We start from the raw sequence: 27,634 nt of genomic DNA on the forward strand, positions 1-27,634 counted from the left end.
GCCTACAGCCCAGCATTACTATATATTTCCAACACAGAGCCAAGGGGACTCAGCAACAAGCAGAATTGACCCCCCCAGCAAGAGTTACACCACCTGAGGCCCAGCTATGCCCCTCTCCACAAAACCCCCATGAGGTCCACGTGACACCATGAGAAGCGCACAGCTTTGTGCTGCTGCCGGTAAGTCCACTCAGCTCAAGCTCATGGTTTTGTACAGTCTTTTTGCTCCTGTATAAACCTATCTATATAAGACTAAATCACTTCTATCCATGCTGCCTTGAAAGCTTTCTGTCCAAGGCTGGCATTTTCTAGAAAGGACAGGTGTTTGCTCTGTGAAGATATTTTAATATGATTTGAAGCTTTTCAACAAATACTGAATTTGAATTCCAAATATGGGCTGAGCAGGCTAATTACCAAAAACCTACAAAATTAATATAAGAGCCACATTTTGATCTGAGGCAAATAAATATAAATGGTATTTATTTAATGTTCCCCAGCCCTTTAAACAGGGGAAGTTTGCCGTATCCAGCAAAATAGCTTATTATGAAATAGCTAGAGCTATGACCTATCACAGATGCTGTGGATTATACAGAATGATTAGAATATCACGTTATGATTAGAATATCACATCAGAGTCTGCACCAGGAACTGGGCTTGATTAACGATCTTAAAAAAAAAAAAAAAAGAGAGAGAGAGAGATTTTCTTCAGATGTCATCCATGCAGTGTACTGCTTTGTAACATTCCCAGAGGGGAACATACCCACAATCCAGAAGGAACTGAGACATTAAATAGTTTCTCCCACAACCCAGGCCTGCATGGTGAGTGAATGCTCTCCTGCTGGTGCCCTGCTCATCCGCTGTGAGCCTGATGCCAGCTTTCCTTTTCCCCTGCAATTTGGTTGATCAGATAAAGGAGGCTCTTGAAAATGCAGATGAGCATATTCCCAGCCTCTCAGCCACAAACCTGCCCCAGCTTGAGCGCCTTCCTCCCCTCCTGCACTTTCCTGCCTCCTCCAGCATCTTGCTGTGCCCTGGGACTCACTGGACATATGGCTCCCACTCCCAAACACTCCCAAACTCCTGCTGATGTCAGCACACATACACCCAAGTCCTTGCAGATGGCCATGTGTAAGAAAGAATTTAACTTCCTTTTAGAAAGTTTCCTAGATTGGGGGGAAGGGGAATAGTCCCCTAGGTATAAACTGAATGACAGCTTATTAGCCTTTTTAAGGAAACAGGAAGTTTCAGAAAACATTGGAGTTAACCCAGGTACGTACTTTAGAAAATCAAATAATTTCCTTCTATTTTGATTGCTGCAGTTTGCTGCTGTTAACTTTGCACTTACCAAGCAAGCAACAGGCTCCAACCAAGCATCCCACTTGCTTTTCCTTTCCCAGTGCTATTACAATCACTGCACTGCCTCTACCACATAATCAGAGACATTGCAGGTGGAGGATAAATCCTCCTGCCACTACAGGGACATTATTCCTTCAAGTTTATTTTAAAATGATTATTTCATTTCTGTCTGAGCTGACAGATTGTCTCCTGTTTCCTTTGAAGAATATACTATATTCAAAGACCCCAATACGACCTTTTTCTCTGCTCAGTTTAATCCCATTTCAGAGTAATAGTCCTCAGTACTGATAGATATAATGCAGAAGCCAGTTGTTACATCCCCAGCTGTTTGTCATTTACACAATCAGCAAGCCAAATCCTGATCTCATTTGTACTCATCTAAATCCCAAGGACTACAGTGACTTTGGTGGAAGTATTTCATTTCATACTGCTTTAATAAGTTAATTAAAAGCTAGCCCAAGTATTTAGCTTGGTTACTCTCCTTTTTAGCAATTCTTCCTTACCCCTAATTAGCCTTATAACTCTTACCTGAATCCTTTCCCAATTTGTCTATGTCTTTCTTGCACTAGGGGACAAGGATTTGTAATCTTGTTTAATTCACTCAGAAATAACCTCTAGTTAATAAGGACAAATCTAATCAGAAGAGTTTTACCGATCAAGTCTAAAAGCACTACAGTTCCTTGATACTCAGCACTAACTGCAACCACAAAGAGGACATCGCTCTGTTCCAAATCCCAGATTACTTGAGGCACAAGCTGACCTCCACAAAGCACCAAGTATGACCCACTTGTGGTTCAAGTTTATTTTTTCTAGACTATGTAAAAACTTTTTAAAGCAGTATTTAGCATACAACTAAATATTTATGTTGAACACTACTAATAGGTGATACAAAAAGGTTGGGGTTATCATTACAGTCAGCAAAGATTCTATTAGCTTTTTCAATATGTTGAATCAATGGAAAAAATGTGCTTTAAAATACTCTTGAGAATAAAACATCAGTTTGCTTCACGGACATTTTTTACATTGATTCAACCCCAACCTTTTTGTAACACCTATTAGTAGTGTTCAACACAAGTTACAACTTTACACGGCTGTAACTTTAAGCAGGCAGATGCCTGCTCAATCTCCTTGCAGTCACAGTTCCTTCAATGCAAATAGCATCAGGCACCCAGGTATGGGAGTACAGCAGATCCCCACCACTACTGAAAACAAGCAGACTCGTCGTTTCGGGTAGAACAAACAAGGTCACTTTAAAAAATGTTTACTAAGAGCAGAACAGTTCTAGAAGTGAACACCCCTGCACAATCAGTCGCAAGTGCAGCAGGAACGTGGACGTTTCTGCCTGTATCTGAAGTAGATACTTGTAATAAACTACTAAAACGACTGCTTGTGATTCTCGTTTTGATGTGCATCAGCAGTTTCCCCACCTCTGAAACTGATTTCTCTAGTTTAAAGATACTTTTAACCACGGAACAGAATCTCTACCCAGAGATGTTTAAAGTGTGCTTTAACTCATGAACAGGAAAAGACTACACTAATTATTTGTAGTAAGTATTTCAGCAGCTCTAACATCCTCAGACAACTAAGTAATGAAAGATACTGCTAGAACTAGAAGAGAATTTAAAATTAGTTGCTCACTAGTTAAACAACTAATTCCAGATGCAATTTTACTAGGCTTAATACTGTTAAAACAAAGACACTATCCTTTCAGTGCAGCACATAACTTAACTTTTAAAATAGTAAACTGTGTAAACGTAAGTAAATTCTAAACACTGATACAGCTTCATAAAAATGTATGTGTAGCACTTGAGTCTCAAGCCAAAACAGACTTTCTGCTTCATCTTTTAATAGTTATATTGACATAAGCCTATTTGTAATCAACTGTAGTGCACTCTATTTTCTTGAAAAATAAACCACCTCAAGAGAAACTTGAGCTCTTAATGCCCTCTTAGCTTCATATGGGACGCTGTTGGACTACAGGAAGAGCAGGAAAGGACAAAACAATACAGATGTGACATTTCATGTAAAGCAAAACAACTTTGTTTAAACATAGCATGCAACAATTAACTTACTTGGAACATGATTTAAGTTTTTAATCTACCATCCTTATTTCCTTGTAAGCTTCTAAAATAGTTCACACAAACAGAATATCATGCATTTAAATCTATTAAACATGTTTCTTGAATAGAACAATCACTAAAAATTAGTTTACTCTAGCAGAGTTGAATTTTATACACTTGGTGAACAAACCTTGTTTTCAAAGGCTGTTCAATAAGGACCAACTTCCCTGTGTAAATTTGATTTGTATCAATTTCACTAGTAAGCATCAATGAACCTCCCTTTTGGGCATCACAGCCAACAGAAGGTACTTATGGGAATCATTGCTACTAGAAATGAACTGCTTAGCACAGGTAAGCAAAACAAAAGGCAGAAATCAATAGAGAATGTTGCTGACAGTAGCACAGACCAAAGCAGTCCGGTATGAAATACATTTCCTGTTTGGAAACCTGAATGTATAACCTTGAAAAATGTCATCATCCTCTTGGTTAGAGGTTACAAGGAGGAAAATATGCTCCTTTATAAAACGCCTTAAGGACTGTATTACACAACAGGAGATAAATCACAGTCCTGGAGAAAGTTGTACCTATGAGAAATTTTGGTCTCAGCTGTATAGATCCCCTCTCTCTTTACAGAGGTGAAATCTTTCAAGCTACTTGGATTCCATAGCTCCTGTCCCTAACTATCATGACTTCATCTTTGAAAATAATGAATTATTCCATTTAAAGGGACTGTGATTAATTTTGTATTTGCTGTGACTCTTAAAAACGGGAAAACCTTCACTCAAGCATGGTACATGGACAGCAAGCATGGTAGCTCCCACTACTTCAGCTCGTTATTTCCTGAAGTGACATGAAGATGAAATGTAAAAGGTTTTACTTTTGCTAGTTATTTCAGTCTTAATATTGTGGAACATTTCCAACTAGCATCAGATTTCCTCCCCAACAGAGTTTTATTTAATCTATTTTGAAAAGAAAATGGATCCCTATCAAATGAATGAGAAGAATTTGATTTTAAAAATAGATCAGAAACACAGTAAACACAAAGGCTGAAGAGAAACTATTCAGTGCAGTTTCATATTACAATTTAATTGATCTGATGTGCAAGTGTCTCCTCTCCTCCAGGTCACTGCTTTTCATTCTACCATATTGACTAATCACAGAAGCAAAGAGCTTCTCTGTATCACAGGACTCCTGACAAAGAGGACGAGCAATTGCATTTGAAGTTTACTAAATCCTGCAGTATTTGCTGTAGAGGGGAAAAAAAAATAAAAAATACTCTCTCTCCAAAGCACAAGAATCTAGGTATAATAACAGCTCCTGCCTTGCCGTGGGTAGAGATTCATTCTGTATTTGAACTACCATACCCGGGCCAAAAAAGATCACCTTCCAACTCTACCTAAAGTCCAAAAAGCAAACAATTTATCTGGACAAGATACTGGCATCACCCCATCACCCCTTCTCCAAAGGATACCAACTGTCATTGATTTAACAATCCACATTTTCTAGTTCAAACAAACTACTGATTCTTTTGATTTAAAAACTCCCAAAACCTTTTTTTTTTTTTTTTTTTTTTTTTGGGGGGGGGTGGCTGAGGAGGGGGATTTAAACTATTAGTCATGAATGCAAACTTGACTTCTAGATTTGAAGATGTCTTATCCAGATGAATGTCTAAACCTCACCAAAAATAAAATGACCTACTATATCATGTCTTATGCCTGGCAGAACCCTTTTTGTCAGGCACTAAGGGCTCTAGAGAGTCAACATTTATTTGTTTTTACTTTTATGAAATAAAGAAGTGATAAATTAAGCATAGTTATCAGCCAGGAAAAAGGCTCCTTCTCTGTCTCATGCTGCAAATGTAATGAATATCTTTAGGACTACTCAAATTAAAGAAAATTTTGAAGGGACACTAAGTCAATCTGATTTAGCTAGATTAGGAAATCTAGGAAGTGTCAGAGATTTTAATGAGCTTTAGATCAGGGACAAATGCCTAGAGACAACTGTAAACTTGATTGAATGCAACAAGTCAAACCCTGAGTCCTTTGTGAAACCACTGTTAAAGTAAAACACATTTTTGTTTCTACACTAGGCAGATATGCTAGAGTTGTCATATTGTATGATTCGGACCCTTTTAAAATGCATTTGATCAGCAAGCAAGTACAAAGGATTCATCCATAGCAAAGATAAAACACCCTCACACAATTCCACATCCATTAACCCCAAAGTTTCATAACAATATATAAACTAATAAAGCGACCACATACACAATGATTTACGACCCATTGAGAAAACTATTGTTTATTTAGAAAAAAGGTTACACTGGTAGAATTCAGCAGATAAAAAAATTTTTTTGTTTTTTTTTAAAAATGTCATTGTGAAACTTTTCAGACTAAAGTTCAGCGATACAAAGCTCCTGTAGCTGTAATTGAAACTTAATTTATTTCAGTTTTGAAGAGAGCATTTCCAATTAATCTAAAAACATCATGACAAACGAAAGGTGTGGCAAGGGACAACTAAGCACAGGTTTAGGGCAGAGTGGAAGGGACGGGGTTCATTCTTTGTTTTTTGAACAAGTCAACGTTGTACACATAATATACAAATAATCCCTAAGCATTGCATGAAAACAGTGCTCCCACTTGGTTTTTTTTAGTCACTGATATTAAAAACAGGCCAAGTAATAAATAAAAACTGAGTTTAAATGAGGTAAATTCAAAAAGGTTCAATAACTGTTTATTTGTGGTTTTCAAACATCTAAAAGAATGCATTTCAGATCGAAAGAATTACTAAACTCAGGCAGTATTTAGACAACCTAAAGTGGAACTCTGTACACATGAAACCTCATTTGCACTATGGCAACTGTTTGTTTGCAGCACATTGTGCTAAAATATGGAATAGGTAACACTTTCAGCCAGGTACTGAAAATAAATGTGTAAGAAACTAAGCAACAAGTTAAAATACAGTAATGTACAACTCAACAGGTAAATCTTCAGCATGGGGGAAATAAAGCAGAGAACTGAATAATTTAAGGAGATGCAGATGGGTCCTCTTCATTCACAAATTTCTGTGCAATCTATACTCTGGAAAATACATTTCTGGTCACAGCTGGATATCTTCCCATTTCAATTTCACCTGCAATCAAGGCATACAAAATTGCAATTAGATGTCATTCAAAGAAATACTAGTCTCACAACTCAGCATCTTATTCCATTCAAAATTCGAAGAATTAGGGAGAAGTGTAATTTTAATTAGTCGCTCTTTCATTAACTCTAGCTTACATTAATATAGCTCTTGTTACAGAGTAAGCATTGCATTGTAAGTAGTGAAAAACTAACTTAAAGATACAAATAAACACATCATTTTTTGCCAAAGTAAAAGCTGATTTAGAATTACAATCACGCTCAAAATGTTACTAACTCTAGAGAAGAAAAATAACTGCAGTCAATCAGAAGCTGTACATTAAGAAGAATGTTAGAACTAACAAACAGGTACACAGGAACACTAGATTTCACCACCGTGCTGCTATAAAAAATGCTTTTTATATAGTGAAGCATTTTAAAAATGCTTCACTATGCCAACTACGGGAGAGTACCAGTATTTTATGCCAGACACTCCAGTTTAACCCATTACATAACTAGATGTGAATCTGACTGCAACTGACATTTACCTAAGCACTTTGTTTCCTTAAATCATGATACAATCATAAAAGAAATGAATAAAACTGGGATCAATCCATGAAGATCAGGCAATAAAGACTTTGCTGGACACAGAGTCCAACAAATTCCGTGTTCCTCCCCCCTCCCCCCCCCCCCCCCCCCCCGAGAACTGCTCCCAATCATTAAGTTTGGAAGCTATTCACAGATGCATCCTCTATTTCAAGAGGACAAAACAGCAGTAATGCTAAGCAGCAATAACCTCAACTCTTATTCTTTCTCTTCCACCAACATCTTCTAAGAAGCACAAGGTATTAGTGTGATCTTTGTTACCCAGAAACCCCTCCACATATTTGCCCTTGGCTTCAGTGGCTGAGCAATGTCACCAGCCAAAACTTTCCAGATCCTTTTTTCAATAATTCCCCATTGCTCTTTAGGGCAACAATCCAACTGCAGAGATGAACTTCAGAAGAAATTTCCAAATGATCAGAATATTTCAGAAAGTAAGTTTCTTCCCCTACCACAGCTGCATATTGGAAAAAAGAGAAAGCAGTTTTCCCGAGTCATTAAATTTCTGGGTCCAAAGCAAAAGCCTTTGCTATCCCATCATGAGTTTTCTCACAAGATTTTTTTTTTTTGTTTTGTTTTGTTTGCGGGGGGTGGGGGGTGTCAGAGTATGTGTTTGTTTTCTGACCCAACCAAAGCACAGATACTGCTGTAATTCTCTGAGAGAAGTCCTTTTCAAAACATTCCTTTGTAAATGTTATATAAACCATGTTACTACCCTTGCATCTCTTGGAGAAAAAAAAAAAAAAAAAAAAAAAAAAAACACTCCCAATAAAGCATTTACACCTTTCAGATTTGGTCTTTGTTTTATTGAAGCTGTCAGATGCAAATAGATGAACACAGGACTCTGTCAAGGTCCCAAGGTCTGTCACCTAAAGCAAACACAGCCACTGCAAGCAACGTTAATTGGAAAGTCCACAGCCAATAATCTCTCCTGTAAGTTTTGCCATCTGTTACCAATTTAAGTACAAATATTCTGGTTCTCAAAGCAGAATACCCACGTAATTGAATCACAAATCATCAAGGGACCTTTGGAGACCTAGTCCACCTTCACTGCTCAAAAGCAAGATTATTTAAAGCAGGTTGCTCAAGACCATATCCAGATGGATTTTGAATATCCTAAGGGATGAAGACTCCACAACCCCTCCATACAGTTCTAGTATTTCACCGCTCTCATAGTAAAAACATTTTATGTTTAAATGGGATTCACAGGAAGGAGTTTTGTGAAAGGCAGACTCTTTAGACCAACCAATGTAGTCATGAAAACATGGCAAATTTTCAGCCTCATTAATCCTTCTGCAAAAACAGAGACTTAAAGGACTTGTGCACCTAATCTTGTCTTCCTTCTGCTCCCTAACTGCATTGCTTTGCCTAACAAAAGTCTCCTTCCACACTCTGCCTAGCTTACATATTGTATAGAGGTCAGAACAATATTACTCTGAGAAAGCAGACATTTCAAACTGAAAAACAAAAACCCTGTGTAACTGAATTTAAAAAAAGACTGTTTCAACTTCATTTCTCCTTGTGTTCAGTTTGAGGGCTCTCAGAATCTACAAACAAAAATTTCACAGATATAATTCATCAATTCTTAATAAAGAACAAACATATCAAAAATAATAAAGCACCAAGACAATTTGCAAACAGAGAAAGGGACGTTCTGTCTTTCTGTATTTGTTGAACATCAATCATTTTCATATTTTCTCAATCTTACATACACAGTTTATAGGACATAAAATTGTCACTGCTCTATGCAGAAAGACTGGCAGCAATGTGTTGACTCTCAGGTTAGGTAGGTCAGCGGAACTAATTTTTAAGTGCAGTGCAACACTCTCCTGTGCTTCCCAAGTAATTGAAAATGAATTATTCTGACTCCTAAACTGATTATATGCGAGGGGGAGAGGGGTACAGTGGGAGCACCCTCATAAAACTCAAGTTTTAATTTCCACATATCTGAGTGGGTCTGAAAAAATTAGAACACTGTCTGCTTTAAGCAGTTTATTTTTCTAAGTTCCAGTTTGAATGTGATTTAATTAAAATATACAGTCTGAAATTTCTTTACTATAGAGTAGTTTTCCTTTGTTATCTGATCAGATGTGAAGAGAAAGAGATCAAAGAGTAAACAGACTGACTATGATAGGCCAATTTTTAATTAAGTCTCCAATACATACAGCAAGATAGTGTCAATTAACAGGTAGACTACCAAGCCTGAAGACTATAGGATTCAGCAATCCATCTCTTTTTTTAATCTACCTTTCTTGGAAAAAGTATCAAATGTGCAGCCATGCCCCAACATTGTTTATGCCTCATTTCATCTCTTTTGTTTGGCACCTGCAAAACAGGCTTGAAGATCTAGCCAATCCCTATGCTGAGGATGCAGAAAGCTCTCCCTGAGCTAGAACTGAAGAAAATGTATAGATCCTTTCACATTCAGGTTGTATGTAAAGTATACAAACCTGTAGCAGCTATAGGAGGTATCAGTCAAATAAAGCAAAGCATAAAAATTTTACCTTGACTGGAACATTCTTCATTATCTGTGCTTGTCTGAAGATTTATGAGTAAATTAAGCATTAAGGACAAATACATCTTACTACAAATAATGGAATGAAGCTACTTTTCACTATTTATCTTAAATGTTGATAGTTCAAAAGGATATTGTTTCTTTTCTTCTTTTCCTCCAGTGCTGTCGCGTTTTTCTTTCTTTTCTGTTTTATCTTTATCATGTCTTGATTCCTTTGCAAAAATACATATACAGGAAATAGTTTATTATGGTATACATTGTACAATCTGACTGGAAGGATCATGCACATTTCAAGTTATAACAAGCCCTAGTGGTTCTACCTAAAGAAAACTGACAGTCAGAGGGAAAGTAATCAGATTCTATGATCTGAGGTTTTTGTAACTTTATCTTACAGTTTCATGGTAATCTCTATCACTAAAGAGTTATAACTGCTTGGTGATATTATTTGGTCTTTTATAAATATGGTTAGAGGATACTGCTCTAATTTTGAAAAAAAAAAAAAAGCTGTGCTGACATGCACATGAGTCTGACCAGACTGGTTTATATGTAAATAAACCCTGCTTTTCCAGATTTGCTCCCCAAACTAGTCTGCAAATACACTTCAAGTGCTGAATAATTTATGAATTTTCCTGGCAACTACCAAAAACAACTATTCCTCTAATTTATCCAGTCAGGGGAACTGCTGAAATACGCAGAGCCACAAGATCCTAGAAATTCCAGAACATTTTCTTAGGCATTCACAGCATGTCTCTAAGTTAGGCCATAAATAGGCAACAAAATCTAGGAAAAACAATCAGCTAAATTGTTTATAGGGAACAGAGAATGAGACTAGTTTATATTACCTTTTTGCTACCAGAGGAGCTCTTCTCCATCTTCTCTGCTTTGATTGAATCACCTTTTTCTTTGCCTGAAGATTTTGATTTGTTCTTCTCCTTTTCCTTTTCATTTGAGCGAGGGGAATCAGAAGGACTTTCACTTTTACTGTGTTTTGAAGAACCAGCTAAAACACAACAGAAAGCTGTGATTCGTAACAACAATTAAAACCATCCCTCACACACATGCACAAAATAAAGTACATACTTGTCCCATTTTCCTCTTTGCGTCGTTTAGTTGAATCCTGTGGCACCTCCCGGTCACTGTTTGAATGATCCTAATACCAAATACAATTATGCAAATGTTAGCAGACTAGTACAGTCATACTCATGAAGTAGCACCCTACTTATAATTTAAAGAACTTATTTTTTTAATACTTAAAAAGTAACAAAAATATTACATATTGTTTAAAGCTTCTGGAGATTGGTTTTGAAGACATTTAGAATGTATTAATGTAAATTGACCTTTGAAATATTAACAGAACAAAATAAAAGAACAACCCTGATTTGGGTAACTTCTGCTTTGATATGTTATACCACCAGTTGTTATTGCAAGAGTTTTAAATAAAAAATTTTCCAAGTATTTAACAACTTTCTAAACTAGGTCATAAAAATTTCACCAACCCTTTTCCGATCTTTCCTGTCCTTTTCATCTTTCTTCTCTCTCTCTCTTGATCTTTCCCTTGACTTGTCCAAATCTTTCTTGTCCACTTCTCTCTCCTTACTCTTGGACAGTGTTGGAGTAGTGTGGTTAATGTAGTGCTGTTAAATTAAGGCAATATCATTGAGAATTAATATTTATTTCTAAATGCATAAATGAAAGTCTTACTCTATTTTACCAAATTTAGCTCAAAGAATAAAATTAAACAGTGGTACTATACAAGCAGAAGTAAATTGAAGACGCTCTCTAACTGGTCATCTACAGTTTAATCTGTAACACTGTTTCTCAACACTGCAAATCCAAGAACTCTTTCACTTAACTGAAACACTTATATTAAATACACACGAAGTTGTTTACCAGTATTGTTTGATACATCAAAGCAGTACTATTGATACAGGATGTGCAGATTCCTGGACTGACTTAGCACTTGCAATTCTGCCTGGAATGAATGAATGGAATCAGTTTCTTAAACAGGTTCTAATTTGTAAAGAATAACCTCAATCCACAAAGTATTTAAGCCAAAAATTTGAATAACGGTTTCATCTAAAATAATAAAGAATTCAGTGGTAAACCCTTAGCTACAAATGATAAAAGTAGCTGAAACTAGAAGAGAGTTGTGTTTGCTCTCACAAGGTTCTGGCCTGTTATTCCACTCTTCCTTCTAATCAGTGTTAATAAGCTTTATTAAAAAAAAAATACTAGTTTCAAAGCAAAATGTTTTTATATACTCAACTTTTTTTGAGGAGGTGGAGAGGAGAAAACAAATCACAGTAGTGTCAAGTATAACACTTGACCAAGTTCAAAAGTTACTATATCTATATACAAGGTAGTACATGTTTTGCACATTAACATGTTACAGTAACTAATTCTGTATTTTAATTATATTTTATACTCAGATTTAAGAAATACTGAAAATACAAATCAAAAGCCCATTTAAAATGAAAATAGCATTTACTGGTATTTTAGATACTTAAGTTATAGCAATATACAGATTTAAATCAGTATACTTGAGTTTTCAATTTAAAAAAATCAGACAAAATTGATAGCATATAGAACTTGAAAGTGTTCTTTACATTTCTTTTTAGAGACACCTTACTTAAAAAGTCACCACAGAAAGAGGCAAGGGCAAGAATTGCTTAAAACAATACTGAAATCACTTAAACTAACAAAATCAAATAGCAGTTCAAATAATTTTGTTCTTTTAATCATGTTAATGCTAACCCTCTCCAGTTTTTCAAAATGTTTAAATTGCCAAAACTTTACCAGTCATATCTTTAAAATACAATGACAGTGTCTTGGGTCTCTTTGCTTATTACTACTTACTGGTATTTTACCACTCTCTTATATCAAAGGCTGAATATGTCAGCATCCCTTTCAGTGGATATTTTTCTTCTTTCTGCTCTTTTCCCCTCAGTCATGTTTTCCCGTTCCTTTTCCCTATCTTCATTCTACAGGCAAATTTATCCTCAACCCCTTGTTTGTTATCAGCTCTTAGCAGTGACTTGCAAACTAGTTTCTCTATGCAGCCCTATTTAGTTGCCTTCCACAGATGCCTTCTATGTTTAAAATGCAAAGATTTAACTCCGCTTTCCTCCTTTTTCTGTTCCTTACATCCATATAATTTTCCATTACAGATTGCACTGCTCATCTACCATCCCAATTCAGAGGTGTGGAAAACTGCACTGTTTTGCCCTTTACAGGAGAAGGCTGGATCTAGCTTGGTAGACTTTACTATTTGGCTTTCAGAAACACTGCTAGCTGAAATCACATCAAATCTGAAGTATGGCTGCGTGTTGGGCAAAGTCAAAGTAAGAACAATGAAAACTACTCAAATCTGGCAACTTTTATTCTACAAGCTGCAATGTTAAAAGCTGCTCAGCGGTAAGGCCCAAAACCCATAAAGAAAGCAAGCCTATAAGCATACAGAGGAACTTGACTCCTATGAACTTTTGAAGAAACCTGAACTCTTAAGTCTCTTACAGGCTTCTGAATATTACATCCTTTCCCCAAACAAGTATACAGGAATAAAGATTATTTAACTTGTCTTATACCATACACAGGCAACATAGTCAAAGTGCCTTAAGTAAAATGACACTGAAGAATGAAAATTAGGTAATTAAGACAGAATAGAAAACAGCCTCATTTAGGAGGGAGCAAATGAAGGCTGGAAGAAAAATAAGAATTTTCTGATGGGGTTTGCCACAAAACCAAGAATAAGTTTTCTCCGCAACAAAACACAAGAGTAATCTTTGGTGGTGTCTAAAAGATTCAAACCTTTGCTGAAGAGTCCTTGAGTTCGCTGAGGTTGTCCTGTAGAAAATGAACGAAGATGACACGTAAGCTGAAATAGTTTTCAGAAACCAGAGGAACTTTGGGAAGCGTGGCCGTACCCTCGAAACAAAAAACAGCTACTCCTTCTGAAATAAATCTTATGTTAATATTTTACGCTGAACAAAGGTAGGAACTGCAGTAATTTTTTAAAAAAGCAAGAAAAAAAAAGTCGTATCTACTCTCTACACCCGATTACAGCAATAAAAATTTGCAATCTTCAAAATTTGTTTACATCTAATTTTTCATAAAATATTGAAAATCTACTCTCCCACCATGACTTCTGCAAAATATAAAAGAAAAAAAAATCTTAATTCAAAATACAACTGAACTACAGGTGAAACACAGGTTTTTTAAAAAAATTTAGACCTATCTTCTCCACTTTCAGTTAAATGTGGTAGAAGTCACTCTAAAGTCTAGTTACTTTATGTTGCTATTTATAAAAACAAGTAAAAAAAAAAAATTCAGTCACCTGCTTCCTCAAAAATAATTACAGCTATTTGAGTTCTCCAAAATTAGTCTAAATCTTTCAAGTAAACCTTACAGAGAAACAATGTAATATTTGAAAAAACAAAAAACTAAAGAAAAACTTGTTCTAAAGTTGGTAAGATGGTGAAGTTTAAAAGCCCACATAATCCATCACAGTGCTCTTGATGAAGTATTAGTAACTTACAGTTTTAAAGGTTCAACGTACTGCAAATTCAAAGATTCCATGAACATAGAGATGGTTTAGAAATAAAATAAATATGGAGCAAGGATTGGCTACCCTGAGTCTTCAAGTAGGCTACACCCACGGTTTTGTGCTGCGCTTGAATGCTTGGGGTTTCTCTTTGCTGGTTAGTAGGCTTGGTTGCCACATCTGGTTTTATCGTAACGCAGGGCTCAACATGGTGGGAACCCATTGGAAATAAACAAACCTCGAAGGGAAGGTAACAACAGAAGCTGCATGCTCACTGAATATACACAACTACAGGAGAACTGATCACCAAGGAGACTTTAAAATGGAACGCCTTTCAAGACTCCTCCTTAGAAGGCACATATCGGTATGATGCTCATCAAGAAGCCTGATGAATTCAGAGGTATTGTACATCCCGTATGATCCAGGAATCTTCAGTGCTAGAGATTCTTCAATAGAAGTGCAGAAAAATATGCTCCATCTGCTGTAAAGACTCATTTGCTTGTAGCTACCATTGCACTCCAAAAAAACTGACTGCTTAAAACAATGAGGCACTTCTGTGTAAAAATTCTCTTGCAATTTCCAAAACTATTTACAAAATTTGTGCTAGGTCCTTGAAGATTTATTTTGGTTAATTAAAAATATTTTTATAGAAAAAAGACAGTCCGCCAATAAAGAAAAGGAATGCATTTTCTAATGCAATATAAAACCTCCAGTGGTTCCAGTGTATACTTGGCACAAAACTTGAAGGAAGTCGGATACTGGCATCCCAAACTTGTGAGCCTAACATGGACGCTGCCTTCCTCAGGCTATACTAACCTTTACTGTTGAGGAATGTGACGGAGAAGAATGGGTATCAACTTTGCGGCGTTTTTGTTCTGAAGAAAGAGAACAACAGCATTATTAGAACACAGGTAAAAAGATAAATCTAATAACATGGCTTTCTAGAGTACCAAAAAAATGTAAGAATTCAGGTTTTACCACTAAGGAATCTAGCAATAGCAGCATGCTTTGACTCTGTTTCTGTAAGTTTGCAGGAAAAAAGAAAAACGAAGGAATTCTGCTGAAAATTATGCTCTGTTCAAAATTCCACGTCTAAATATGTCTATATCTAAGTTGGTATTAATTCTGAAAAGGTGAACCAAATGTGAAGCATTCCAACCCTACTTTACTTGATGTGCAACAAACAGAATATCCCAACTACATACCTCAACATCAGACTCAGATTATAACAACTTAAAATGTCAACACTGAGTACTTGCTATTCCTTAATAAGAAGGGACTTTAAAAAGCTTCCTGTGCCCTTCTAAAAGGTAAAAAGGCCTGTATGTCCTATTGCCTTTTAATTGGAAGACAATTTATGATGAAGCTTTCAAGATATACTCTTGAAGTTTTTTTTATTAACTTTTGGGAAACTGTGTAAGGCCTCAGTTATAGTAATACATTATAATAAAGAATTTAGATTTATTCTAAAGGTATTCAAAATACCAGTATAAATAATTACAAGTTGATAGACTATATGAAAGTGAGCACTTAGTAAAGATAAAAGAAGTTCACATATTCACATAGTTTGCCTTTTAGAGAGAACCTGAACAGCCTCTTCTAGGCACCAAGATATTTAAAAGCCAATGCTAAACACTAGCTACTATGTAGCCATTCTTTCTCACCATTTCTAGCGTTTTTTGACATTCTGCAATTTTATAAGGACATAGCCTAAACACCCAAGCTTACCCCTTTCAGATTCTGATGTTTCTGATCGGGGAACAGGTGACTTCAAGGACCCAGCTACTGGCATCTTTTCTCCTCCTTTAGCATTTTCCTTGGATTTCATATCCTTCGCTATATCTCTTTCTCTGGACGGCTCCTTTTCTCTCTCCTTTTCTGCAGCTGACTTTGAATCAATGTTGGTAACAACTGTCTTCGTTTTTTCTTCTTTTGAAGCTTTTTCTTCTTTCTTGGCTTTTTCCTTCTCTTTGTCAGATTTTGGCGTTTTCTCCTTGATCTCTCTTGCTTTATCATCTTTATTTGCCCGTTCTTCCTTTGGTTTATCTTTTCCATCCTTCCCAAGTGCCTTGGTCTCTGGAGTGGCAGCTGGAGTCTTTTCTTTTTTTTCTTTATCTTTTTCCTTCCCACCTTTTTCTTTATCATCTTTTTCTTTAATAATTTTGCTGCATAAAAAAAAGGCCAATTAGTATGCACACAAAACTAGCTTTAGTTTTATCATGAGACTTTTACTTCTGATGTTTTGATATATCCTCCAAAAAACACCAGCAGATTCTTTTGCTGTCACTTTATCAAAACAAGTGTTCTACTTTATTTCACGTTTGTATAGCTGAAGTAGAATGCATTTAATAATAGTGTCTGCTTAGTACAGCTGCATATTTTGAAATAATTTTATTTATTACACCTTGAAGAAAAACAAATTATATGGAACATGAAAGCAAAATAAAATAAAAGGGTCACTTTCAAGTAAAATTCTAGAGTTTGGAAGGAAGAAAATGGAGAATGTGGAAGACTTAAGTTTCTCACCTATTAGAAGCACTGTTTCCATTGCTTGTTGTCACCTTTGGTGTAGCATTGACAGCTTTATTAATAACTTTCACAGCACCCTGAGATTTCTCCTTTAGTTTATCTGTTTAAAAAGACAAAAAATGTTTCAGCAAGTGAAAATAGAGCTCACTGATGAAAATAAAACAAACATCTCAAGTTATTCATGCAAGATCAGTTGCAACTGATTTTACTGTTAAAAATACTGTTAAATAAGTAATAATGCAAAACACCCTCTCTTAAAATCCACTAAAGATACGTATCTTAAAGAACATATGTTGACTCTATTCAGTATCACATTTAGGATTTTTCCTTTCAGTTTAACAATTCAAACTTTTAGGAAGTTGTCTATAATATTATAAGAATTCTACAAAAAGCAGAGGTTTACCAGTCTCCTCAGCAGTGCTTTCTTCTAGTTTAGCTGTATTTATTGAGAGAGATGTAGGCATCCCAGCACCACCTGGCCCATTTTGTACTGTTGCAGCTACAGCATTCCTGGCAGGTGGGTCTTTGTGGTGGAATTCATTTTCAGGTACCATGTAAGGCTTCCTACTTTTCAACTGCCCAGAATAGCTGCAAGTCGCACAGATTGTTAAATATGCACGAACATAAAGCAAAACATGGGTTGAATTTAACATGATTTAACATAAGAGTTCATCTGTTATTTCACAGTTTTCCCCAAATGATAAGTAGTTTCTTGCCCCTTCAATCATCTCCAAAAGAAATCCACAAAAAACCAAAAAACATTACAAAAAAAAAAAAAAAAACCCGCCTCACCTCCAAACCCTCTCCAATCTCTTTCCTCCTCTACTCAAACACACACAAAAAACAACCTATTGACAAAACTGTTATAACCAATCTGAAGAGGCCGTCCAGCACATATGGATGATTCTGCATTCACCACAGAAAGATGTAAAACATAATTAGGCATTTTAGTTTAACATTTTAGAACTGTATAAACTTAAGACCAAAAAACTATGCACTTAGCTTTCTTCATTTTACTCTGCTTGTTGCTATAGTGTTTCTCTAAAATTAAATTAAGCTTTTATGAGTGGTAATCTTTACTATTAAATGTGCTTTGCTAGAGTCTTGTAAAGGCAACTAACGATTATCCAGCACGAACTGTAAGTTTCATTCACACTGCCAGCCCTGAGATGCAGGATAGGAAAATCTTCTGCGATAAGGTAAAAAAATGTGTTAGGACTGTAAAGTTCCAAGTCTTTAGAAGCCTCTCATGATCCACTTCTAATCACTTTCTTAAAGTAAGGTGTTGTTACCCCATAGCCAACGCATATAGATCAGGTCGCTTCTCTTTTTCTTCCTGACATATCTTATGGACTCTTCTTTCCAAGGCTTGACCCAGGTTCAATACTTTTGGATACCATGGAAGGATCTTGGTCAGCACTATCAGGATATTTCTGATATGTGTATATTCACCTGTTTCAAGGCAGTGTACAGAAGCCTAGAATACAAATTAAACCCAGTCAAGATTTTTTCCATTAATACTTCCAAAAACATTAACTTTTCAGCATCCTTATTTACCTTAGTTAACTTATAGTGCCATTTGTGTACCACATGTCTAAAATTCTCATAATCCAATTGATCAGCTTTATTTCCGCCATCAAATCCAGTTGCCCGTAATATAGTGAGGAAGCCTGGATAATTGCCACATTCCTATATGTGCATAAAAGGAAAAAAAAATCCAATCCTTTTCAGGAAGCATAAAAATAAGAACTCAGCAAAAGTTAGTATGACAATTTAATCACTAATGCTGCTGAAGACAAAAGCATACACACCCTTTTCCAAGATTTGCACAGATGTGTTTGACAAAGACAGACAGATTTATATATACTGAAATATTAACTTCTGGGTTAAAGAATAAAAAGATTCTTTGCAATTTAGCTAACTTTTGCAGGGAGTACTAAGAGAGACTCCATAAACTCCACAAACTGTTATCTTTAGCCAAACTATGAGTAATCAGAAATACAAGTAATATTTTACTTCTGAAGCTATATAAAATTATTTCTATTAAAACTATATGAATTAGAATCATAGACTGGTAAGGTTGGAAGGGACCTCTGGAGATCATCTAGTCCAATCCTCAGCATAGCCCATACGGGGATTGAACCTGCGATCTTGGCATTAGCAGCACCACACACTAACCAACTGAGCTAAACAAATTACAGAAATTCCAAATCAAAATACCAGAATAATTCACACTTATTTTTCACTAAATCCATCTTTATTGGGCCCGATTATACAAGCGAACATTATGTTCACAAGCACGGATGTGGCATCTTTACATACCTTTTCATATATGACTCTGTCACTGTGCCATCTAGTCACAGTCTCCAACATACAGCATAAAAACCTGCCGTATCTACTAGCTTCATTTTCAGTGCAACTTGCTACTGTATATATAATATCAGAGAAAACCTAAGAATAATAATAACAAAGTTAGCTTTGACTTGCTCAGTTTACTGAATTACAAAGTAACAAGAGCCATCAGAATTCAAATTTCCTCTAGTCTAAACAGCTGTTAGGCTAGTTTCCAAATCTAACAGAATTTTGATAATAGAAGCATCTGGAGACTGCCTAGTTTGATGAACCAAATCTTGTTCTACTCAGAGAAACAAATAAGAAAGGCAGCCTTGTATATTACCTACATAAACTCTTTATCAAATATTCTCAGCTTGCTTTCAAGACTTTTTTTCCACCCCAGCTTTCAGTCCTTCACAATTAACTTGGAACCTAAACGCCACATACAGCTGCTGGTGATGTACAAGTTTCCACAGCTGAAGTGTATCTTCAATGGCATACATCTGTTTTGTTTTCAAAGTATTTGGTTGAGCAGCTAGAAATAAACACCTAGGCAATTTGCTGCAAGAGGACATTTCTTCCAGCAGAAAGAAGCAGAACTCTACTTTTGTCACATCAAACATGGACTGAAGATTTGAGTATGAACGCCATTTTAGACCCATGAAATCAAAGCAGATACCTACTTCAAAGGTCATATCTCAAAGAAAATCACACCAACTTTTAACTTAGTGTTTACAGGAACAAACTCTCCACCCTAATTTTTATAGTACAGTCCCAAACAAATCATTTTAAAGCTCACAGTCCAGTCTAACTGTATAGATGACTTGCTAACTTACTGCTGTTAAGCTAATTAAGTTCCAGAATGGTACTGATATCCTAGAACTGTACAGTCCACTGGTACTGTTGGAGCTGAATCCATCTTGCCAGATTCTTCTATCTACATTCATCCCTTTTTCCTCCACAGGACAAAAAGAATGGCTATGCAAATAGTGAAAGAAATCTGAACAATCAATGTGTCTTCCAGCTGCTCCATTTGAACCAGAAAGTCAGGCTGCTGCTGCTATTGAAAGTACTCATTATGGCACCATATCCTCCCCTTCCCATGCCTCAACAGTGATATGAGTTTCTCCCATCTCTGTAGCACTGTACGCTTGGGTCCAAAGGATGATGCTTGCTGGGGAAGGCGTAAGGAAGTTCCTACTAGAGTGGTAGGGCACACAATTGGAATGGGAGGGTAGATGAGAAATGCAAACCACAGGAAGGCTGCAAAACCTGAATCTGACTGCTGTGACTGCTGAAATTTGGATCACTCTAACCTATAACAGATACAAATGACTGCTCTGAAACTGTATCCTCATTAGTATAAATCAGAAAAAAGGGGTTTTATTTTTTTTTTTTAAATAATCCTCTGAAGCTCTAGGAAAGCTTAATTTGTACAATTCTAAGCCCAGAAGGGAACTTCTGATTGCCATGTATATTCTAGAATTAAACACAGGAAATGTTTTTTGTTTTTGTTTTTGAGATCTCTTCAAGGCAGGGCAGTGGGGAAAAACACTACAGAAAATACTTACAAAAATAATAATTAAAAAAAGTATATACTGTTCCAGCTACTTACTCTATCATAACAGAGAAGTGTTGAGAAGTTGGGTGTTTTCTGCTGATGCACCAGCTCTACAAAGTGAGCACAATAAACCGCATCGATTGCCGAAAAAATGCAGCGAGGAAATATACACAACTGCAGAAATTTTGTGATAGTCTCATTTTTGGTAGACTCTTCAAAAATAGAAAGAAATTAAGAGGAAAAAAGAAGACAGTAAATTAATAGGATAACATTCAATCACTCTTTCCCAAGAAGTTCAATATCATACATCCATATTTGAGAAGTATATTATCCTATATTAGCCAGTTTGTATTGTAGACTATCTTTGCTACTACTGGGAAAAAGTCAAAATAAGCTTTTTTGTAGTTTAACAAAGAGAAGATGTAAGAAGCTAAGCTTTTTTTCTCAACAGGAACCTTTTCTGTTTCTTAATGGAGAAAAAAATCACTCACAACAACTGTGTAAGTTGCTTCAGCTATTCCAACTCTCTGCATTAGCAAAAGCACCAAGTTTGCTCGTTCCTCTAGAATATCTATTTTCTCCTTTCAAGATGGGACTAGCTTTCAGCTCTGTTGCTTTAGGAAAATAGGAGCATGCTGTGTACAGTCTCTTTAACAGTTGTTTCTTCCCCCTGCCCACTGACCAATTAAGAAGAAACAGAGTAATTTAGCTACCCAAGATTCATTTTGTGAAAGTTCGTCTACCATTGAGTAACAGCTCAACAATTAGCACTTCATTTGACCCGCCAAACACACATCCAAACTAGTCCTATAGCAGCTCTTGCCCAGTTAACAAGGACCATAACAAGCTGAGAGGGCTGTGCAGCACAGAAAGCAGGCATGAAGAAAATAAGCAAATGGAAGGAAGAAGAGAACTGAAAACTGGGAAGGTAAGCCTTCGGAGGAAGAACAGTTGTGATCCTCATGACAGCAACTGGCATTACAGCACTGGGATTCTGCACAGGCTGCAGGGCACAGGGCATTCATAAGAACCAGAATTTATTTGCTCTGATTCCATGATGGTCATAAAATAAAACTTGCTCAAGAGAGGATTAACAGCTTTTACCTAACTAAAAATTGTATATATTGATTTTATTAAAATTTAGTACATACCTATTCCTCACAGGTTAAAACCAACACTTAACCATTTTTAATGAAGTCTAGACAGTCATGCCTGATGTAGACAACTATGTAAGTTAATTCAAAACTTTAATAAGCAAGCAGTCATACTCAGATTAGCTACAGTTTTGAGTGTTAAAACTAGCAAATTCAACATTAGTTAACCCATCTGTTAGCAATGTAACCACTTACACACAAGAAAGTGGTCTGTCGAGGTGGAAGCAAAAAGAAACCCACACAACTATTACAGAACCATTACTACTACAGTAGATGTGCTGCTCAATCTCCTTATATAGCAAGACCACAGATTATTTGTTTCAATGTGGAAACTGATAACAACCATCAGCTATAGCCTCTTTCCCAAATCAACAGTATTAAGAATACATGTTTACGTATAGGTGATCTCTACACAAGCAGTTTTCTACTTACTTCTAAATGCTTTGTTAAGGAAGCACCTATCAGTCTTTCCCAGATTGAGCTAGTTATTTTTCAGGTAGTAAGTTAGCCAGTTTCATGTAGCTAATTATTCTCAGTGACATTACATTAAGTATTTATAGGGAATAACCCTTCCTCATTCAACAATGATTCTTTATCAAATCAGTTACGTGCATCTTACATGAGCTGGACAACAAATTGCTTTTCCACTGGATCATGTTAGGCTCCTTGGGACTGACGAGCAACTATTCCCAATTACAAACTGAAATCTCTTAACAAAAAGAAATAAAACTGATGAAAAGTAACTCATCTACTCTTAACAAAGACAAGCATCTCAATGAGCATCAAAAGGTGCTAGATTAAAATATATTTATATAAACACAGATATTATATTTATATAAACACACACACATATACATACACACTTATTATTTGACTTAAGATATATGAATTGGAAGTCATCAGTGATCTTTATCTCAAGCTTTGACCTGAAGTCTGATACAGTAACAACAAAAAACTCCTAATGATTGTTTAAAGTGGTTACATAACCCTTTGCAATGAATACCCCTTGTGTGAGATACAACAGCAGTGCCACTCTTAAGATAGATCTGGGGAGTTTTAGTAAGTTTTGAAGAACACAAGAACCCTGAAAAGAGAACAGTAATTATTGCAGACGTCAGACCTTGTAATCCTCTGTTAATTTTTATTAGCAAAAAGGTACAGAAGTCTGTGCACAAAATGAAGTACAAAACACCTGCAGTGGCCCTAGAACCGGACAATGTCAGCAGCTAAAGCTCAAGGCATAACCACATACCACTGAAATAACTGCTGCACCGTCATAACAGAAGCAAGCAGTTCAGCTAGGATCAGGAAAACTTCACCAAGATAAAAATTCTTCCAGAGAAGAAAACTGACTAGAGAAAAATATTTCAGATTAACCACACTATAATCAGTTCTGAGAATTCTTCGAAAGTACTAAAAACTATAGATTCTGTCACAGAAAAAAAAAGTTCTGCCTCTTGCATATCTGCATTTACATCATCTTTCATTTCATTTTGCTATTGTGCTGTCATAACACTTATTTTGTCATTGGACTAGGGTTTGTGCTACTGTCTGATTAGCAGCATATAACTCTGTATATCCTCCTAAGCACTCTGAAACAAAGTTAATTCAAACCACTCATCAGGATTTTAATCCATACGAGTATTCCTTGCAACGTAACAATCAGTTATCCTGACTTAGTAGTGTCCTAAAGAGCAGGTCATTCTGTAATTAAATCTTCCACTGAATTGGTTAATCTTACTTTTTTTTTTTTTTTTTTTTAGTATTTTTAAAAATATATAAGATACTTAAAAGTCTCCCCATTGCAAGAAGCAAACAAAACATCTCCCTGAAAAACAATCACTGAACACTTGAAGTAAAACTTTTACCTTGAAGCTAACGTGTCTTATGTTGTTAATAGGCCTCTACCTATGAGATCAAATTTTAAAACCAATATTTAGAGTACCAGTCTCAAGTCTCAGATTAGATGAGCTTTCAAGTCTGGGAACAGGGATGACTAGAAAACACCCACAGTTTTTCCCTAGATACTCACTTGCCAGAAGCCAGTTATCCTTCTCCAGTTTCAGTCTCTGCAGAACTCTTTGCACATGTTCCAACTGTTTCTTCTCCTCTTCAAGAAGCTTGTCCTGAAGAGCTGTACAACGTTCTTTTTCTTTTTTCTTTTTATTTGGTGGCTATAAATGTCAAAGCAATTCATTTAATATACTAGTATTTGCTACAGATAAATCTGATAACACTGAAAAATATTTGAATAGCTTTCTAGTAATCATATGATTTAACCTATAAACACCAATTGACTAAACTAAGGTAAAAGTGAACAGTTAAACTGGAATACAAAGTCAAAGACAGTTTTCCAAACCACAGATTCTCCCACTATTTTTTATTTAATGAAGCCACTAGTATTTTTAATACAGGAATTCTCAGGAAGAGTCAATCCAGATTAAGTGCATGTGAGAAATCAGAATGGATGAACTATACATTAATACATTAAGCCTTTCTGAATGAACCCACTTACTCAGAATTAACAAGCTTTGACTCTAGTTAGCTTAATCCAAAAATATATTTACATAAAATAGGTGAGAGAGCAGCTAAGTGATTTAATTTAACATGGTACCTGAAGTGGCAGTCATGTAAATACAATTAGTAGTTGATTTGTCATATATTTCTAGCTTAAAAACAGACAGAAAACATAACCATATACACTACCAGACAGACTGGTCTAGGAAAGAAAGAAAAATTTAGAACATATTAAAAAAAAAAATGAAATGATGTATACACAACTTATATGCCAGCAGGGACAGAACTTTCCCTGCAACTGCAATCAGTAACAGTATTATAGAAAGCAAATACCATATTTTCTTTGTTTGCTTCCTCAGAATTAAAAAGCACATATAAAACCATTATTTGCATAATTTATAACTCTTTACTATTAGCTATACAAATATCCACCATTATCCTAAAAAGAATGAGCAAGTCTGCAGAATGTCATTCTGAAAAATACAACTATGAGATGGTACCACTACACAGACAGCTGTTCTACACTGTTTATAATATGAGGTTACAATTATTTAATAAAAGATTTCGTAAAGAAAATTTTTTGTGTTAGAAAGCTTAAACAGGAATATAAAATTATATAAACATACCATCTCCTGATTGTCATCTATGGCTTTCATCTGGACTTTAAGTTTATTGACTTCTCTGTCATAGCTACTATGTGGGACAGCAAGGTCATACATTGTCAGAGACCAGAATGTAGCATAAAACTGAGGACTGATGTCATCCCAAACCTTGGGAAGGTGCAGAGAGATCACAGCATCATGAACAGGAGCCATCACCAGCTCACATGATGTAATGTATTTGTGAACTTTGTGTTGCTGTTTATTTCCCTTCTCCGCTTTTTTTAGTTCATCATACTTTGACTGTAGATTAAAAAGGAGAAATAGCAATTTGTAATCTTTGTACACATACAAACAAAATACCAAGTAATTTTCTCATATTATCTGTCTGTATAAGAGCTTACACATGAAATTTTATTTGTACATATAAAACACTAAAAAATCCAAGAGAACTTTTAGTATTCGTATGTACTAGATGGATTTGATCTTTCTTCATTTATGCCCTTATCTTCTTCAAATTCATCTGTTATGAGAAAACACTTTACTATACTGCTGCCAACATTTAGCAACATTCTAGATTCAGAGCAAATTTATTTCTGATGATTTCTGACCTACCACACCTGCCTGCAGCTGCAAAATTTTCCTCCTTAGCAAAAATGCATCTAGAACACCTGCCAAAATCTTTTTTATATATATATATATTTATTACATATATATACATTACATATATATACATTACATATATATACATTACATATATAAAATATATATTTATATACATATATATATATGTAGAAGGAAAAAGAGAACTTATTGTAATTGCTCAAAATCATCAGAAGACATTAACTTCACTGGCTATAACTTCTCACAGTCATGTAGAAGTTGAAAAATAGGCCGTATTTTCTATAAAAAATATGGCACAATCTTTGTTTCAGTCCACAGCTTATTTTCTCTGCCTTAAATCTCCATAAGGATAAAGCTTCTGCAAGGTTTACTTAGTAATCAAACTGTAGAAGACCCTAACACAAACAGTCATAAAACACTACTGCTGATCTAAAAGGAGACAAAGGGAAGAGTTTTACTTACTGAAATATGGTGTGCATACATGGGTCTTGAAAGGAAAAACGCAGCATCATGAGGTGTGTGAAACTCATTACAGAGAACATCAATAGAAGGCACTCGCTTAATGTAATCCTCTGTGCTTAGATTGGATGCTAAAAATCCACCAAATTGTACCAGGGTGTCATGGCACTGCATGTAAAAGATAAAGTTAGAGAACAGTTTCAAAGCGAAGGTAGAGATGGGTGCTTTTTTCTATTTCTTCTTTTGAACAACAAACATTAAGAAATTATTGTTCTCTAAATAAACTTTTTTCCTGATGCAAAGATGCTAAATTCTTCATACCACATACTTATGTCATTCAATGCTGACTCAATCACTCTTGCACCTAGAAAAAGCCCCACAAAGGCCAGTAGAACTAAGAACATTCTGTTCCATTAGAATGAAACAAATACTTATTTTCTAAAGAGGGGGAGGGAAAAAAGGAATTAAGGCTGCTTCTTTAAAAAAAAAAGGGAGGGTGAAGTTTCTCTAACAAAACAAGATCAGAAGAACGTAAGTTAAAAAATACAAATTCCTTATTGCCTGTAACAAAGGGCGTCCTAATCATTCAGAGGTCATTTGAAGGAAGTAATAAATCATCAACAGCTTATGCAAAGCAGTAACCAGTGTCTCCTAAGAGAGACAGATGTCTTACTTTACCTAAGTCTTATCTTGCAAATGCTCATCCTCAACTGTATTTTCCTAGTTTTGTACAGTTATTACCACGACATCTTTTGTTGAACTGTGGTATCTGCAGTTGACTAAAATAGCAACTTAGGAACCAAAATACTAGGGCAAGTGAATTTGGAGATCAAAAAATAGTAACCAAAAAAAAAAAAAAAAAAAAATCACACCAAAACCGAACTTCAAATTCTTTCAAACCCTATATAGGTAAACTGAGCCATTTCAATCCATATATCTAAAGAGAAAGGACCTCAACTGCACATGTTGACAGCATAATGCACATGTATGTCAATTTACTGAGATCACTGCAACTAATTTTGCAAATTCTTACCTACAGTTTTGATGCATCAGAATTTACCAAAGAAAGGGTTCTTACAAATGCATGCTTTACTTGCCTGATCATACAGTTTTCCCACAAGTTTCAGATGTTTTTCCCCTCCCTCTTGAAAGATCACACCATTTCTTTGTTGAGCCATAAGCAGGCATAGTGGAAGGGCAAGATCATGGTCCAGTAACGCATCCTTCAATCTCTGAGAAGATTTTTTTGTGTTCCTGATTTGGCCGAAGTATCCACCCTGCATAGTAGAGACAAATTCCCTAACTTTAGGAATAGTGCATGATGTACAGAAATTGTATATGCTTCTGACTGAGAAACTGCATATAAATAATCTTCTGTCTGTCTGGATCGAATACTGTGATTTATGTATACAAGAATCATAAATAAATAGTCCTGTATGCTATTAGTCCCCTACATAGTAAAGAGTGACATTTCAAAACCCACATCTCTCCCAGAATCACAGAATCATTTTTACATTCATGTTTAGAGCAGTATTAAGGTCACAGTCAGTGATCTGACTGTCAATGTCAGACGATCAAAGTCAGTGGCCATCCTAGACTAGGATGCACTTTAGACCTATATTTGCTGTCCTCTTCTCCAAGTCTCTTCTCTGTTTAATAGAGAAACTT

General features: G+C 35.7%; 1 protein-coding gene across 4 annotated transcripts in view; it reads right to left on the reverse strand.

Moving 5' to 3' along the window:
- Nucleotides 1-5,686: 5,686 nt before the first annotated feature.
- The window catches only part of THOC2 (THO complex subunit 2), a 61,382-nt gene continuing 39,434 nt past the window's right edge, over nucleotides 5,687-27,634 (reverse strand). For all 4 annotated transcript variants that reach the window (XM_062584489.1, XM_062584488.1, XM_062584487.1 and 1 more), the window contains 19 exons: nucleotides 27,064-27,243; nucleotides 25,970-26,134; nucleotides 24,911-25,186; nucleotides 23,800-23,941; nucleotides 20,668-20,825; nucleotides 19,041-19,169; nucleotides 18,276-18,407; nucleotides 18,011-18,195; nucleotides 17,122-17,306; nucleotides 16,716-16,818; nucleotides 15,918-16,354; nucleotides 15,006-15,064; nucleotides 13,457-13,492; nucleotides 11,146-11,283; nucleotides 10,730-10,799; nucleotides 10,492-10,649; nucleotides 9,785-9,861; nucleotides 9,639-9,686; nucleotides 5,687-6,544 (listed from right to left, as the gene is read on the reverse strand). In XM_062584489.1, the coding sequence (XP_062440473.1) occupies nucleotides 9,659-9,686; nucleotides 9,785-9,861; nucleotides 10,492-10,649; nucleotides 10,730-10,799; nucleotides 11,146-11,283; nucleotides 13,457-13,492; nucleotides 15,006-15,064; nucleotides 15,918-16,354; nucleotides 16,716-16,818; nucleotides 17,122-17,306; nucleotides 18,011-18,195; nucleotides 18,276-18,407; nucleotides 19,041-19,169; nucleotides 20,668-20,825; nucleotides 23,800-23,941; nucleotides 24,911-25,186; nucleotides 25,970-26,134; nucleotides 27,064-27,243 (2,658 nt within the window). In that variant the 3' untranslated portion in view covers nucleotides 5,687-6,544; nucleotides 9,639-9,658. The remainder of the gene's footprint in view (nucleotides 6,545-9,638; nucleotides 9,687-9,784; nucleotides 9,862-10,491; nucleotides 10,650-10,729; nucleotides 10,800-11,145; nucleotides 11,284-13,456; nucleotides 13,493-15,005; nucleotides 15,065-15,917; nucleotides 16,355-16,715; nucleotides 16,819-17,121; nucleotides 17,307-18,010; nucleotides 18,196-18,275; nucleotides 18,408-19,040; nucleotides 19,170-20,667; nucleotides 20,826-23,799; nucleotides 23,942-24,910; nucleotides 25,187-25,969; nucleotides 26,135-27,063; nucleotides 27,244-27,634) is intronic.

The sequence above is a fragment of the Rhea pennata genome, chromosome 11, assembly GCF_028389875.1.
Source record: "Rhea pennata isolate bPtePen1 chromosome 11, bPtePen1.pri, whole genome shotgun sequence".
Lineage (NCBI taxonomy): Eukaryota > Metazoa > Chordata > Aves > Rheiformes > Rheidae > Rhea > Rhea pennata.